The following is a 15,713-nucleotide window of genomic DNA, read 5'->3' as shown; positions in this document are numbered from 1 at the left end:
CTCCACACGTGTTAATCTGAGGATCGAGTTTACAGGAGAGAAGATGACAGATTAGAAGCTTCAGCAGCTCCCAGAATACAATAAAACTATGAGAAATGTACACGGGTAATCAGATTACACAAGTCTACTGAATTCACAGCTTAAAAAAATATAAAACCTCCCTGCACTAGCGTGTGTGTGTGTGTGTGTGTGTGTGTGTGTGTGTGTGTGTGTGTGTGTGTGTGTGTGTGTTCTCCTCAGCAGTGGTGGGAGGAGAGAAGAGGAGTAATTTTTCTCCTCATTAACTTCCTGATTGGTTTCCAGTTTCTGCCCGTCTGCAGTTTGTCACCAGTTGTGAACTGGCAGCCCGATCGTTAATACTAATGTTTGTGTAGCTAAGTGCACTCAGCTCTTTCTCTTTTTTCCCCTCCATCCCTCAGCAATAACACAATAACCTGTGTGGCAATAACAGCGAGTGGGTGGGGGAGAGCGGCTGTGAATTAGCCTTCTCACTGTTAATTCGCCGCCTGTTCATCAGCAGGAAATCTATGGTGTAATTAAAGGCCGAAAGCAACCGGACGCGTTAGTTTCAGTGGGGACGTTAAATCACGACACACTGTAGTACACATGTTCCCAACTGCATCCGACTGTCCTCGGCTCTCCTGTTTAATTCAGATTAATGTCAGGCCGCTGCGACAGCAGGAAGCCGTGTTCTCAATTAGCCACATCACACCTGTTAATGACACTAATTAAATTAAACATATTCTTTATCTTGTCTATGCTAAATATTTGGAAGTGTGTGTGTGGAAACGTGTTACAGCAGTCAAATTAAACACAAAATCACAAAACTAAATAGATCAGAAGTGCTTAATTAAATAGAAAAGTTTAAAATATTAAATCAAAATCCCGGGTCTGTCCTGAGACCTCCTCCCCCGCAGGTCATGGCCAGAATACCTCACTCAAGAGGCGTCCAGGGGGCATCCCAGTCAGATTACTGAACCACCTCAACTGGCCCCTCGTAGCAGCTCTACTCTTCGTCCCTCTTAAATGACCGAGCTCCTCACCACATCTCTACGGAGGAGTCAGGCACTCCTCAAACGAAGGTCATTTCTATCTGCAAACTCATTCTTTGGTCACTACCCAGCGCTCGTGAGCTTAGGCGAGGGAACATAGGAACATAGACTGACCGGTAAAATCCAAAGCTTTGCTTTTAAGCTCAGCTCTCTCTTCAAAAGAAAAGATCAATACAGCATTCGTGATGCCCCACGGCCAAAAACCATCTGTCAATCTCCGTTTCCACTCTCCTCTCACTTGTAAACAGGACCCTGAGATACTTCAACTCCTCTACCTTGGGTAACTGTTCCCTCACTCTGAGTGGCCACTCCACGAACCATGGCCTCAGACCTCGAGGTGGTCATTCTAACTCCCGCCGCTTCACACTCAGCTGCAAAGCGACCCGGAGATTACATCCAATAAAGCCAACAGAACCACATCATCTGCAAAGAGCAAATATGAAACACATACCCACCACCTGGTTAATCCAAGATATTCTGTCCATAATATGTGAATATGCGACACAGAGCAGCGCTGGTGAAGTCAAACAACCACGGGAAAAGTCCAACTTTTACAAACCAGACACCTCATACCTCTGAAGCACCCCCCAAGGGATACCTCGAGGAACGCAATTGAATGCGTTCTCCAAGTGCACAAAACACGTGTTGAGTGGTTGAGCAACCTCCCACGACTCTCGAATATTCTGGAGAGGATGAAGAGTTGGTCCAGCTTCCACGACTGAAAATCGTCCTGAATCGGAGGCTTGACTAACGGACAGACTCTCCTCTCCAGTGTCGCAGGCACAGAGCTGGGGACGCTGAGGAGTGCGAGCCCCCTGTGGTTGGTGCACACTCTCCAGCCCCCCCTTCTTAAATAGGGGGGTTGATAAAAGCTTAATACATAAAATCTATAAGTTGAAGACAGGCAGACGACTACGGTTTCCTAGGTAACAATGTATAACCCAGCATGTCGCATTCAATCGACAGAGCCCTTCGCTCTTGTTCAAAGTTGCTTCATTTTCTGACCTCAAAGTTGGCAACGTTTAACCTGGTACCGCCCACTTTGCATCTCCAGTGATCATCTATCATCGCGTCAAGTCACTGACGTTTGCCTACTGGATGGATGCTTGTTAACCAAACCAGCTCGCCAGCATTAGCTGATACAAACATGGGTGAAGAAAACAAACTAATGGGTGACGTCACAGTATCCATGGATACAGATAATTTTCATGTTATATATTTCATGCATGGCCTCCAGAGAACTTTAAGCTGTAACTTTCATCTACATGTCTGATAGTAACAACCAAGAATATCCAGTCTGTCCAAAGTTCCCCTCCAGGCTGTAACAAACCGCCTGTGATGCTCAGAGTTCATTCTCTGGAATGAACTTGTGCCCTTTTCTCACTCACTCAGCACTCTATATAAGATTTCCAAACTATTAAACAGTCTTTGTGTGGATTAACAAAAGGAAGCTTTTTTAACCTCCCACTTGTCCTGCTAAGAGAGGGAGGGAGGGTGTGAATGGAGGTACAATCACTTCTGCTGCTGCCAAAGCAGGGAACAAAAGCCCAGATGTGAGAGGAGATGGTAATTCAGTCTGATCCTCCGAGGATAAGCTCGCTCTGTGGGTTTCATGCTCCACACTCATCTCCTGTACACAAGGGTCATGTGGGTAGATAACACTTAAGTAAACACACACACCCTGTATGTGCATGCTTAGCTCTGCCTTCAACTGTACTGATTGTCAAGGGAGTTTATGTATCTGAAATAAATACCTACTTAGCACAGGATCTAAATTTGCAGAGATCATTTCACATCAACGAGGCCGTTGCAAGCATTTCACTACATATCGTACTGTGTATGACTGTGTACGTGACAAATAAAATTTGAATTTGAATTTGATTTGATTTGAATTTGATCTTATCGCTCATTAACAAAGAAAATAATTCATCTAACTGGGACTTGAAACCTGCTAATAGCTCTGTGAGCCTTTAGGTCAGTGAATCTCAAACATTTCTCTATTTTTAACTAATTTCTTTTAAAAGGCAATGGTTTACTTTAAGTTTGTGATGTGTGGAATTACCTGACTATATGTTCCCTGCATTGGTCACTGCTATCCTGACAATGATAAGCGGAAGAGAATGGATGGATGTTGCATTGCTGTCTGTAGTAATGTTTGTGCAACAGCAGCTAACAGCTGATTCTAAGATGTCATCACATCACAGCGTCTCTGCCTCTGTTTGATAGGTAGTTGTTAGCAAGTCAGATGGAAAGTAAACAGCTGAACTAGCCTGGTTCTGTAGGATTAATAATCAGTTGTATCGTGTTAGCAGTTCTAACACTGGGCTTTCTTGGAAAACTAATTTGACATTGTGTGTGGAGTATGTAGAGAAGAACCCAAATCCAGAACATGTTGGTGGAAATGGAAAGTCCAGAATTAAACAATGTCCAGCTTAGCTTGGACAAACAGCAAGAACATCAACAGAAAATTTGCGATAACGATATAACTGACGATATAATTGATGCGAGACAAAATACAACTCCACAACTTTACTAGCGCCAAAAAACCCATCCATTTATTTTCACTTAAACAAGCAGCTGTTTTATGTGCATTGAAGCTATATAAAAATGTAACAGTGCAAATGCAAATTCCTTACTGAAAGTTTAACCAAAGTCATTTCCAGTAGAAATGGGCTGGCATATCCAGAGCATAACCATGTATAATATCCACTGACGTTAAAAAGAGGAGCTTTGCAACATTAAGTGCAGTGTGCCAAATAAAAAAGTCAAATATGTATTTTTCGGCCCATAAGGTGCACGGGATTATAAGGCACGAAACAAAGCAGTCAGATAAATCAAACTTTACTCAACTCATTCTTCTTGCTTCCTCCACTTCTGTACCATTGATTCATTAATGCTGTATTCTATCACAGCTGCTCTATTCCCATGTTGTTGCAGTATATTAATGACTAACCTCGTATTGTGGATGGATTATCTCAGTTGTTCTCCTGACTGAAGTTTGGTCCGTTTACAGCATCCTGCCATGCGACTGTATTTGTCTCTAACCATCAGGAACTTTCACGTTAACTTTTATCGAGTGGAAAAGTGTTAGCGTTCATCCTCCAGCTTCACTGTTTATGTTATGCTAACATAGCTGTGTCGCTAGCGATCACGTCGCACATCATTATATACCAGCTAGCCCAACTTCAGTAACTTTACAAACATCACTGCTGTTTAGTTTCCTGTCTTCATTTATGTTGGAAGTTATAACAGAGCTGTACGTTTAAATTTTTTCTGAAATCTCTCAGTCAGAACATGCTATATCATGCTGAGGTAACTAGCGAAACTAGCGAGCTAGCTTCCGCTAACTTCCGCTAACTTCTACCTCCGTTAAATGTAATAAATTCTGTTTTCATGGATGCCTGGATGCTAAACTTCATAGTTACACCTGGTAAAGCAGCAATGCTGATCGTTTTATTAAAGATGAAAGAATTTAGACAGTTTTTAACTCTCAGTGATGCTGCAGTGTTCGTTTGACTTTGGGACCTGTAGAATACGGAGTTTAGGACCCAGATTACTCCCAGATTTACGAGCACCTTAGTTCGACAAATACGACAATAACGACGGCCGCTTGCATGTTCTACAAAAAAATGTGCTTTGTTGTGTATCTGACGGACAAACACCAAACCAGTTCCACATCACTGAAGTTGCACCATTTTTACAAACCAATTCTGGTTCATCCGTTTCACTCAACGATCGGCCATGTGCGTATGAAAACATCTTTTTTTTTTTCGTTGCCTAACATTGTACCAGTATTACCGTGAACGGTATAATATGGCCCAGCCCTAATTAACATACACATGCACAAGGAAACAGAAGGGAGCAAAGAAGACAGACAGTGTGAGACAGAGAGAGCAATAACAGAAACACCAGGGGAGGTTACCTCTGCATAAATTATGATAGAAATAGACATGAATCAAAACACGAGACAGCAACTAAACTAACACTCCTGACAAAAACAAACAAACTGAAAAATCAACCTTGTCTTAATCCTGATTTAGAATAACAGACAAGAACACATTAATGATATATTAAGAGAGAACAGCTGCATGACTCGACTAGATCCAAACTCTTGTCTCTGCAGCAGATGACTCAGCCTTGATACTTTGGCTCTCACTTTCGTAACTTTTAACTGCAAAGGAGACACTGTTCAGTGTCTGCAAGCTGCAAGTTCCCCGCTACTGTCGACTGCCTGAAAGCGCTTTCTGTCCAGGGACAGCAACACTTAGTGGAGGCTGTTATCAAGGCAGCAAAAATTCAATCTTACGAATGAAGAGTTGCCTGTCACATGACAAGGTTGACCTGGGATTAAATGGCTCCCATTAAAAAGATACGAGCTGCAGCTTAAAAAAAGCGCCTGGCCAGTTTGAGAGGGTCCCGTGTGTGTCCAACTGAGGACAGCCCATGTAGGGATGGACGCTCCCCGTATGGGCGCTCGGCTCCTCATCATCAGGCGAGCAGCAGGACTTAATGGCCCGGAAAACTCAGTCAAAGAGCAGTCAGGCAGGCGGGCTTTAAATACTGAGCAGTGAACAGTGGAGGCTCATGACACTCAGCTGATGTTCACAGTGCAGACCTTCACCCTCGGCTTTAAACCACCTGACTTTTCTGTAGGAGCCCTAACTCTGCAGGCTGAACAATCATTTTAATCTAACAGTCTAAAATGTATCAGTTTATTTAAAAAATGCTCGTTTCATTTCTTTGACATCATATAATCCATATTACTGTTTGCATTACAGCTGATCAAAAGACATCATCTTAAATGTTTTGGAGCCTTTAAACCTGACAGAATGTATGTGTCAGTCACTTTTCAATTAATATTATGCCAAGCAACAGACTAAATGCCCACTATGGCTTCCCACTTATTTAGACTTCAGAATTAGAGTACTTTAATAACCCTTAAGGTAATCATGTAACTTATCAAGTTTATAAACTACTAATCCAGATTATGGAAAGAAATCCACATCTGAAGGGAGACAAAAATAATTTTTCTCTTTTCTTTTTACTTTGAGAGAATTTTTCCCCACAAAGTTTGAAGAATTAGTCCAAATGAAGCGTTTCAAAGCCTCCCCGTCCTGCTGTGGAAGCAGTCGCAACAAAAAGACACAACATCGAAGGGAAACCAGAACACTGAAGCTAACAGAGCCTAAGGACAGACTGCTCTTTGTTTTGGTTGTATGATTATATTTGTTCTTTTTCTCACAACACAAAGACGAGCCTTGAGCCCCCCCACATATACATGTGTGTACAAATAGAGCCAGCACTGCTGAAACAAACCACACCTCGCTCTGCACTGTGACTGCTGCTGACAGTCCGTCACTGCCTGAGCTACTGCTATTTCACATCAAACATCTTCAGAGTCAATAATAACTTTTGCATTTTCATGAATCAGGACTATTTGTTTTCTTGTCTGTACCGTTAAATACATTTATCACTCTCACCTTGTTAATAAATAGCTGTTAAGATAATTGTTCAAAGGGATGCAGAGGATCAGAAAACACTTAAAGGCTCATTATTGGTTTGTTTTGGAACCAAACCGAGTCGAGGCCACGGAGACTGTCGGGGTCAAAGGCTAATTAAGCAGAGAGAAACCTTTGCTCCGGCATTGTTAACCAATCTGTCCCCAGTGAAGATGACTGCCACAGGGGCGTGACGCAGCCCTCGTCCCTATGCTAAATCTCCATTTCGGCTACTGTGCCCCATCAGCTCACAAAATGGCCCGTCAGTCCATCGCTGGGCTGCCTGACATGATCCATCGAAGAGTTATGGATATGCAATAATGAGCTGAGGTGGCCGATCGATATTTGCAGGACTTCTCTATCATTACATTTTAAACAAGAGATTCATTGTGAGTCGACAGGGTAAGAAAAATGCCAAAGTAAAGGACACAGGAAGAGTGAAATATATTGCTGTGGATAGGAGGACGCCTCTCACGGGTGCTAAAGCTGCCAGATGTGTTTATCCGAGTCGCTCGGCTGTTTCGGAGAGCTGCCACGGCCGCGTCATTTGTCAGCCGCTGCTGATGCTCAAAACAACGCGAGGAAAGAGACTACACGAGCACCATTAAGTGGGAACGCAGCATAGTAGGAAACAACATCCAAGAAGTCGTTTATATCCGGAGAACATTTAGACATAAGTCATGTTTGCATTTTGAGATTAGCTGCGTAGAACCATCAGGTTAGAATCTAGATTAGGAGACAAAGTCATTTTTCAGTGTTTAAGAACCTGAAACGCCACCATAATACAAGACTTCATTAAAAAGGCTATTCTTATTATTAATGTTAATTAGGATATAATTTTACAAAAATATAAATACCAGTCCTAAACATATACATAACCACATCACAAATGTGAATGTCAGCTTCCTATTCTTTTATTTAAAAGAAAAACAGGAAAAAAATCAGTGCACCAGGTTTTTCATTCATGAAAACAAACTCAAGGCAACCAAACGAGAACATCAGGACTTTTAATCGTTAAATGTTAGCGTTAACTGTCTAAAGCTTTAAGATCTCAGACGATATAAGTGAAAGTACAACAGAAAACATGACAAAAATGTGTATTTTCTGAGTGAATAAGTGTCAGACATTTAGGTCTCATTATGTAACTGTGGCTCAGAAACGCTTCAGTCTGATTGCTCTGTTTGCTCACCGGGTCGAGACGCTGCCGCTAATAAAGTTCCTGAACTACAGATACAAACTAAAGCTAATCCAAACGTCCCGAGCAACAAAGACTGATGCAGCACATCAAAGAAAATCAAAGATGAAACAGCAGCCAATAGGATCACATTTCATTTCCTTTTAAGCCCCTCAGAGCAGGACAATGTGAGAGTGTGTGTGTGTGTGTGTGTGTGTGTGTGTGTGTGTGTGTGTGTGTGTGTGTGTGTGTGTGTGTGTGTGAGAGAGAGTGTGTGTGAGTGTGTAAGAGGGAAAGAGAAATAGAGAGTGAGGGGAAGAGGACATAAACTACACAGCCCTGGCCATTTAATGTCTCCACAGCCCCAGGCCTGTGTTAATGGTGGTTGTACAACGCATTACAGCGGTGCTTGTGCCCCGAGCAGACAATTACGCCGGTATTTAGCCCGTCCACAGCCCCGCGGGCTATCAGGGCACTTAGCACCACGGCAAAGTGTGGAAGACAACCTGACAGGACACGCAGGACTTTTCTGTGAGCAACGGCCGCTCAGTCAGACACGCTGATGACGGGAACACTGCGGGGACTCTCAGAAACAAACGGCAAACAAAACGTATTCTGAAAAACTGCAAAGATCGCAACGTGTTTATATTCAAAGAGGTGACCCAATTAATAACCAGGGTTACTAAAATTTTAATTTGTTGTTAAAAGTGTGTGTCCCAGAGTTTTCTGTTTTTTAAAGCTGGTAATTACTGAACAGTTGCATCTTTTCTATTTCCTGTCCAATCCTGTCAAGCACTTTACTGACGAGTGTATTTTTAACCAAGCAAACACTTTTCTGACATCAGCCATTAAATGAATAAACTCCGGCATTGTTAACCAGTCTGTCCCCAGTGAAGGTGACAGAGGCGTGACGCCCTGACGCAGTTTTCATTCATTGTGTGGTTGAACTGTAGGCTGCGTTTCTATTGTTCAGGTGAACGTATGTAGCCAATGAGCATACGCATAAAGAGGGAAGTTTTCCTCTGTATTTGGAACCACAACGATCGCCCCCTGGTGTCTGATAGAAAGAATGCAGGTTGAAGGCGTCTCCATGTTGGCTTCGGCCCAAGTTGAGCACCTGCAGACATCCAATAGGGACATCCACTCCCAGTGACATCAGAAAGATCCATGTGTGGAGACCATGGACTGAATTACAGCATTTAGAGCAAAAGGACAAAACAAGGAAAAACACAAGAGTCCAATTTGAACTCACATATTTTAATCTGAAGCTACAATCACAGTATGTCCCTGTTTTTTATTTACTAAACAACACCCCGGCTTTTTCCTGTGTGTCACAGAAATCTTACAGAGAGCTTTAAGCTCCATAATCAATACAAAACTTCTGCTTCCTGCAGCAACCGTTTGTTTTTGAGCCAATGAAACAACACGGAGCTGAGTGATGTTGTCAGCCTGTCAGTGACCAAGGAAATGAACTCTGGCTGCTACATGACATGAAACAGCACTCCCTCTGAAAAGGTCACCTCCTGGGTTTCAGGTACCCATTTGTTTCAGGTTTAATAAATCCAAAAGAGCGAGAGGCCCTGCCGACATCTCGGGAATGAGTGCGGCCCGAGTGTGTGTGTGTGTGTGTGTGTGTGTGTGTGTGTGTGTGTGTGTGTGTGTGTGTGTGTGTGTGTGTGTGTTCTTAACTCTTTTTGTATGTGAGTGTAAAGAAATCTGATCTGAAAGCAGGTAAAGCCCATTTTACACACGACACAAAGAAACTTACTAACACCAATCTCCCCGCCGTTTGTTTCCCCGCCTGTTACTGTGGGGGTGCGCGAGGAGGGGAACGCCCGAAACGACAGACTTTATACGCAGTAACTCACGTTGGCGTACAGTAGAGTGTAGACCGAAGCAAGAAAAATCAATAGAATATCATCTAGAAAGATAGTAATGGATTTCTAACTTAATGGGCTTACACAGGTCTATCGATTAGCAGGATTAACATCTGCAATAGCTCAACAATCTGATTTGCATTTAAATGACTGCACGCCGCGCTGACACCAATATAACAAAAACAGACAAACGTACAGTCAGGCGGGCGAGGTCTAAAAACAGAGTCGGAGGAGGTGGAGGGAAAGTTGCTGACAGCTCGCAAACTTTGGGCTCTCGTGAATTTTGAAAAAGTCTACACAAGGACAAAAAAGAAAGAACATAAACACCGACGGACCGGGCGCGCGGCTGTCTCCCGTAAGACCGAAAACCGCCATAACTCTTTTCGGGCAGCTCATCTGAGCCTCCTCGGATAGATCTTAGCGAGGAAGCGGGGCGGGTGTTTGCGGTTTGTGTGTGTCTATATGGAGTGATGAGGGGTGGGGGTAGCGCGAGGTGAGATGTTGGGAGGGCAGCGAAGTGGGGTGGGAGTTTGATGGACTGCACTGTCACCTCCCGCTCGGCGATTTACGGCGGCGGGGCTGCTGACGAGCGCGGGGCAGTAAACAGGCCGGCCGGGGGCGTATTTCACACAGAGCTGGCTTTTATGAAGAACACCGGGACGGCTCTACCCACAGCTCCGCCCGGACCGCCGTGACGGATGGAGAAAGACGCATGACAAGCTTCATCATTGTTTGTAAATCTTAACTGTTCCCGCTCACTAACTCCAGAAGGCAATTTTGCGGAGACAGCGGGGCCTGCGAAGGGGGAGGGCGAAGAGGGGTGGAGGAAGAAGAGGAGGAGGCGAGGAGGGGAGGGGAAAGGACAACGTGGCACTCCTGAAGGTTATTTGGATCTCTGTATTTGGCCAAATGATTAGCCTTATCCTGGGAGGGAGATAAATCTGACAGGGTGCTGCTTGGCTGCCAGGTGGAAGGGAGGGCAGCGAGGCTCCCCGCTCACAGTCATTTCCTCCTCATCGACTGATCCCGAGATGCACCAGATGCACGTTCAGTCACAGCAAAGCCGTTTCTGAAATGCAGACCTGAAACCAGGACGTATAACCCAGACTGTATCTCTATCAAAAGCTAAAAATGACTGTTTGACTTTAGCTCAGTGAAAATGTCCAATTTCAAAGAGGCGTCGTCAAAGTGTTCAGTTTGTTCAGTAAACAGTCCAAAATCAATATGTGAATGGAAGAAAATTAACCTCAACTATTTATTTATAAATGTAAAAATTAATTGATTACTTATTAACCTTAAATTGAGTCATTTTTTCAGTTTTTCTTGCTGGATTGCTTCTGGTTACTGCAAAACAAGTTATTTTAGGTCAATTATTGGACTTTCTGTCTTATAAGTAACACATTTTTTGATTAACGATTAATCGACTGCTGTTATAATAATTAAAGTTCTTGTCCAAAAGTTATCTTTAGGAAAAGAGTGAATTTCTTTGATTACACTGAATATTTCTGTTTAAATACGACGACAGTAACGCTGTGACCGTTAGCTGAGACTAAGCTCACGGTACAAACGATGATGTCATTCTTAACAGGCTGGTCCATGATGAAGCGATCTGATCTGTAGTAAAAATACATTTCACCCTGTTTCTGTTGTGCATCCCTCTAAAGAAAAACAAGTTATGAACCCGACCATCCATTTTCCTAAGTGCTTGTCAGAAAGCAGGAGCCTATTTCAGCTGCTGTGGAGCGAGGGGGGGGGGGGGGGGGTCGCTGGTCTGTTTCAGGGGTAGCACACGAGTCACACCTATGACCAGTTCAGAACCACTAAGTTTAACGTGTCTTTGGACTGTGGGAGGAAGAAGGGAACTGTAGAAGAGTGAGCAGACATACAAGTCTGTAAAGGTCTCGGCCGGGCGGTGGATTTGGAATCAGGACCTTCCTGATGTGAGGCCACAGTAGTAACCGCTGCACCCCCGTGCACCTGAAGGGATGAACCAGAACCATGGCTGTGAACTGAGGTCCAAACCAAACTGTCACAGGACACAGACGTTTTCTCTTCCTCATCATTTGAACTCCAAATGAGCAAAACTCCAAATCAGAAACATGATTTTACACCAAAACAACAAAGAAAACCAGCAGTCACCTGCACCTTGCATCACATCTCTTTATTACGAGCCTTTATTTCCAGTCTAACGACGGCCAACTTCACTTCCATCAACATCAAGTTGTCATGTTTTCACGTGGCAGATAAAAAACATTTTTTATCTGCCACTTCCTGAGCCTCTGATGATGGAGTTGTGTATAAAAGTGTTTATAATCCTGAAACGGTTGATGCAGTTGTTCAATCCAAGCTGAAAGTGTTCACTTCTTGGCAGTTTCAGTTGACATGCACACAGAGCCAAAGCTACAAAAATGGTCATTGTCCAAAAACTTGCTGATAAGATGTGAACGAGCCTCAGCAGACATCAAGGCCGCGGCCTGACACATGCACGCTGCCGTTTACAGGAGCACAGGAGTGATCTAACAGTGGACATATTAAACGCAGCCTTGTCTGCAGAAACACGCTTTATCTTCCAGCTCTGGGAGACACGGCGCACACCCACACACCAAGTTTGGTTGTGTCTGAACTAAGCAAGCATGATGACAATAAGCTGAGTCAAGGAAAAACATTCTCCACCCAACAGGCCTCCCTTTTAAACGCTTAGTTATTCCTTCTGAGAACCACATTATCAGAGCCTGTGCAGCAGTAGCTGCAGTATTAGCCCACAGCAGACCCCACTCACCCCACCGATGGAAGCAGATATCCTTCATCCTTCTTCCTGTTAGTGAGTCTGTTCCTGTGTTTTTATTATAATGCGCCATCATCTGATTAACAGCAAACACGTGTCAAGTGTTTCAACATCCAATATTCCCTAATTGGAATTCTGCCGGGTGGATGGGAGTGAACATTTTAGAAACACTGGTTTTTGTACCCGATGAAGGTCGGCTGAAGTGAAACATGATTTAATAAAATATGAGAAACGAGACAGCGTGGGGAGGTTCTCGGTTTATCTTTACTGTAGCACTGATTTTACCTTTTTACAATAAAATGAAGATCCAAACAAGCAAACGATAACATCTGATGGAGACTAATTTATTAGTCAATAGTCTGGGCTAGCAACCTTCTTTCCTCGCATGCTAACCATCAGTTTAACGCAAAAACAGCACTTCAGATGGTGTTTTATGTCCCTGATGTGTTGGAGGAGAACAGGTACCTGGGCTGAGATCAGCAGGCTCTGTTTCCTGTGGCAGCTCAGATGCTTCAAGCAAAATCACATTTGTAAGAGAGTAGTGCAGATGTCACCAGGACGAACACTTAAAATCCTGAAAACGCCATCAATGTTGTTTCTGTTCTGTAGTGTTTGTACTGAGGTGCAGGGACAAGTGTTCAAGTCTGTCCTTACAGCTGAATCAGAAGAAGGAAGTGCACAAGCACAGGAAAAACGACACAGCTCAAAGACCTGCATCCAGAATTCGTGCTGCATGAGTTCATGATTCCCTGAGATGCACATTTTTGTGTGAGACAGCACAGTGTCGATGTGGAATCAATCAAAATGTTTGCAGCAGCTACAACATCCTCAGTCTCTGTCATTTCAAATAAACCATCAACCTTCGTGTCAGTGTTAAATGACAGCTCTTCTTTGCACTGCGCTCTGCTCTGTGCCTCCCTCTGCTATACTGAGCCACTTGAATGTCTTTGGGGATCTGCTGTGCTGTTTTTATTACATTCAGTAAGCCACCAAGGCCGTTTCTGTATCTTTAAAAACACATAAGCTCATTTAATTTCTAAAGTTTAGAAGCTAAAAATCCGATTAATGAAAAAAAACGTCTCCAGGTATATTTGCAAGTACACGCTTCCTGATGAGAGAAACCACAGTAAAGGTGAAAGAACCCGACTGAGGCAGGCTGATCCTCTGCCTCTAACTGCGGGGCCACCCACAGAGAGCGTTGTTATCTTGTAATGGAGCATGGCGATTCACAGCAGGGGGCTGACGTGGGACCCCCACAGGAAAAGGACAGGTGAAAGTCATAAACAAATACAGACACAAGGAGAGACGTGGGGGTCTTTAGGTTTGCGATGCTGGTGGTGTCAGCGCTCTGATTCATTGAAAGAAGGATATTTATGTTGTACTGTTGATGCGCTTCCCCTATATCCTTTATATATGAGCAATAACATACAATACAACCTTCATCTTTAGTTCCTTAAAAATAAAACAAACCCAGTTTTTAGATGTAAGCACGAAGGGAACTGAGTGTCATATTCACAGTGTTAAAAATCTCTGCAACCAAGATGCGTCTATGACTCATTTTCATTCATTTCCTATCATTAGTTATTATTAATCTCTGGCTCTCCTCCTCTGCGTGCCTTATGTCTCCCTTTCCTTCACCCCAGCTGTCTTCCTGTTAAAAGTGAGTTTTTCCTTCCCACTGTTGCCAAGTGCAAGAAAGGAAAAATGGATTATCCTGTGCCAAAGAGTGTCAGAAATAGTTAAAAGAAAACTTGAGTTTAATTTAAGGCTTCATAGAACTGAATCTCTGCAATGTGCAAAGGTTTATAAGAGACAAACACACGAGGAAAGAGGAAAAAGAGATTTTTTATGCTAATTGCTACAGAATTTATGTAACCTACAGGTTTATGATTCTACATATATCTGAGGATCACAAAAATGAGGGAGGTGTGGATTAGAACAGCCCAGATCTGTACAGGTAACAGGTGTGAAAGAAAACGGCGATAACCATGAAACAGATACAGAAGACGACCGTCCAACAGTCTGAGTTTTAACACTGACTCAGACGCAGCTCCATCACAGGAACTCAGAGAGACACCTTCTGTCAGGGTGTGTGGAGACAAAGACTAAGCACTCAACGCAACAACAGCACCAACAATCACAAAACAAACGACACAAAAGGCAGACACTTCAAATTAAAACAGGAACAAAAACAGTCCCAGATCCTTGGAGGGCACAGAAACTACAACAAATAATAAAAATCATAACACAAAATCAAGACATCAAACCCTCAATGCCTCAGTCAAACCAGCCTTTGCACTCCCACTGTGCTCATGCAAATGTGAACCTCTGCATGCTGCAGTCCTCTGTTACTAACAAGTTTATCTGAGAGTTGTTAAGATTATGTCGTGTGCTCTCTGAACACATTTAAATCTAATAACGACGTCCACTGCAGAGCCAGAATCCTGATCTGAAGCTTATCCTGCCTGAAAACCATCAAACAGCAAATCCTTTAAATGTCCTTAATTTCCATTTGGCCTTATTAGTCGAGCAGCCTCCCTCTATCTCTTCTGCTTTATGCTGGATCTTCTCTCTTATCATGCACTTACATGCAGTCTTTACAAATTCCAAAAACACTGTGCTGAACATGTGAAGCAACACACACACAATCTGATGAGCCCACATTCACAGGCATGAGAAAGGCACAAAATCCAAGCCACCTCCGTCAGCAGCTACGTTAAGAAGAGATCAGTGTCTCAGATTGGCAAGTGCCAGAAATCGAGAGCTGCAGAGATCAGGGGATCAAATCTACTTCATCTTTAAACATGCCAAAAAGAAACAGAGCAGTACTGTTTTTAACTTTGTAGCTTCAGAAACGCTCGGCTCAGACCTGCTTTTACAGAACTGCATCAGAAGCAGGAAGGAAAAAAGTTTAGTCAAAGTAAAAAGTGCATTTTATGGCGCTCTGGATTCGAGTGCAATCCTCCCTTCCATGTACTGTTGATAAAGTCTGGGTAAAGGTTTATGGAGCCTGAGAAGTGTGTTGTTGTGTGTCACTCACAGGCTGCCATGGTCTCAGAGCAGCTGTTATTGCTGTCATCCAGGCTAAAGAAGGGTGGCACACAGGTGGTGGAGCCCAGGCCCTGAGTCAGGTAGGTGGCTGCTGGGTAGTAGGAGTGCATGCGGTACTGAGACGACACGTTGTGGCTGGGCAGGCGGCCATCGCCATGAGGCATCTGCTTTATGCAAGTAAAACACAAAGACAGGCACTTTTAGATTGAAAACATACAAACACTGCATGCTGTGGATAAACAGCAAAGCTCCAGAAAGTGGAGGCCTGGAGGTCCT

General features: G+C 43.5%; 1 protein-coding gene across 2 annotated transcripts in view; it reads right to left on the bottom strand.

The window, feature by feature from the left end:
* The window catches only part of LOC120716160 (doublesex- and mab-3-related transcription factor 1-like), a 33,680-nt gene that overhangs the window by 4,173 nt on the left and 13,794 nt on the right, over positions 1-15,713 (bottom strand). The window contains exon 4 of one of the 2 annotated variants that reach the window (XM_040003570.1): positions 15,427-15,601. In XM_040003570.1, coding sequence (XP_039859504.1) covers positions 15,427-15,601 — 175 coding nt within the window. Of the gene's footprint in view, positions 1-15,426; positions 15,605-15,713 lie in introns of both variants that reach the window. The other variant, XM_040003569.1, reaches the window with a different exon arrangement.

The sequence above is a fragment of the Simochromis diagramma genome, unplaced genomic scaffold (assembly GCF_900408965.1).
Source record: "Simochromis diagramma unplaced genomic scaffold, fSimDia1.1 OVJJ01000583.1, whole genome shotgun sequence".
In the NCBI taxonomy this organism is placed as follows: Eukaryota; Metazoa; Chordata; class Actinopteri; order Cichliformes; family Cichlidae; genus Simochromis; species Simochromis diagramma.
The sequence above is the reverse complement of the archived record's forward strand: the minus strand, read 5'-3'. Positions and strand labels throughout refer to the sequence as shown.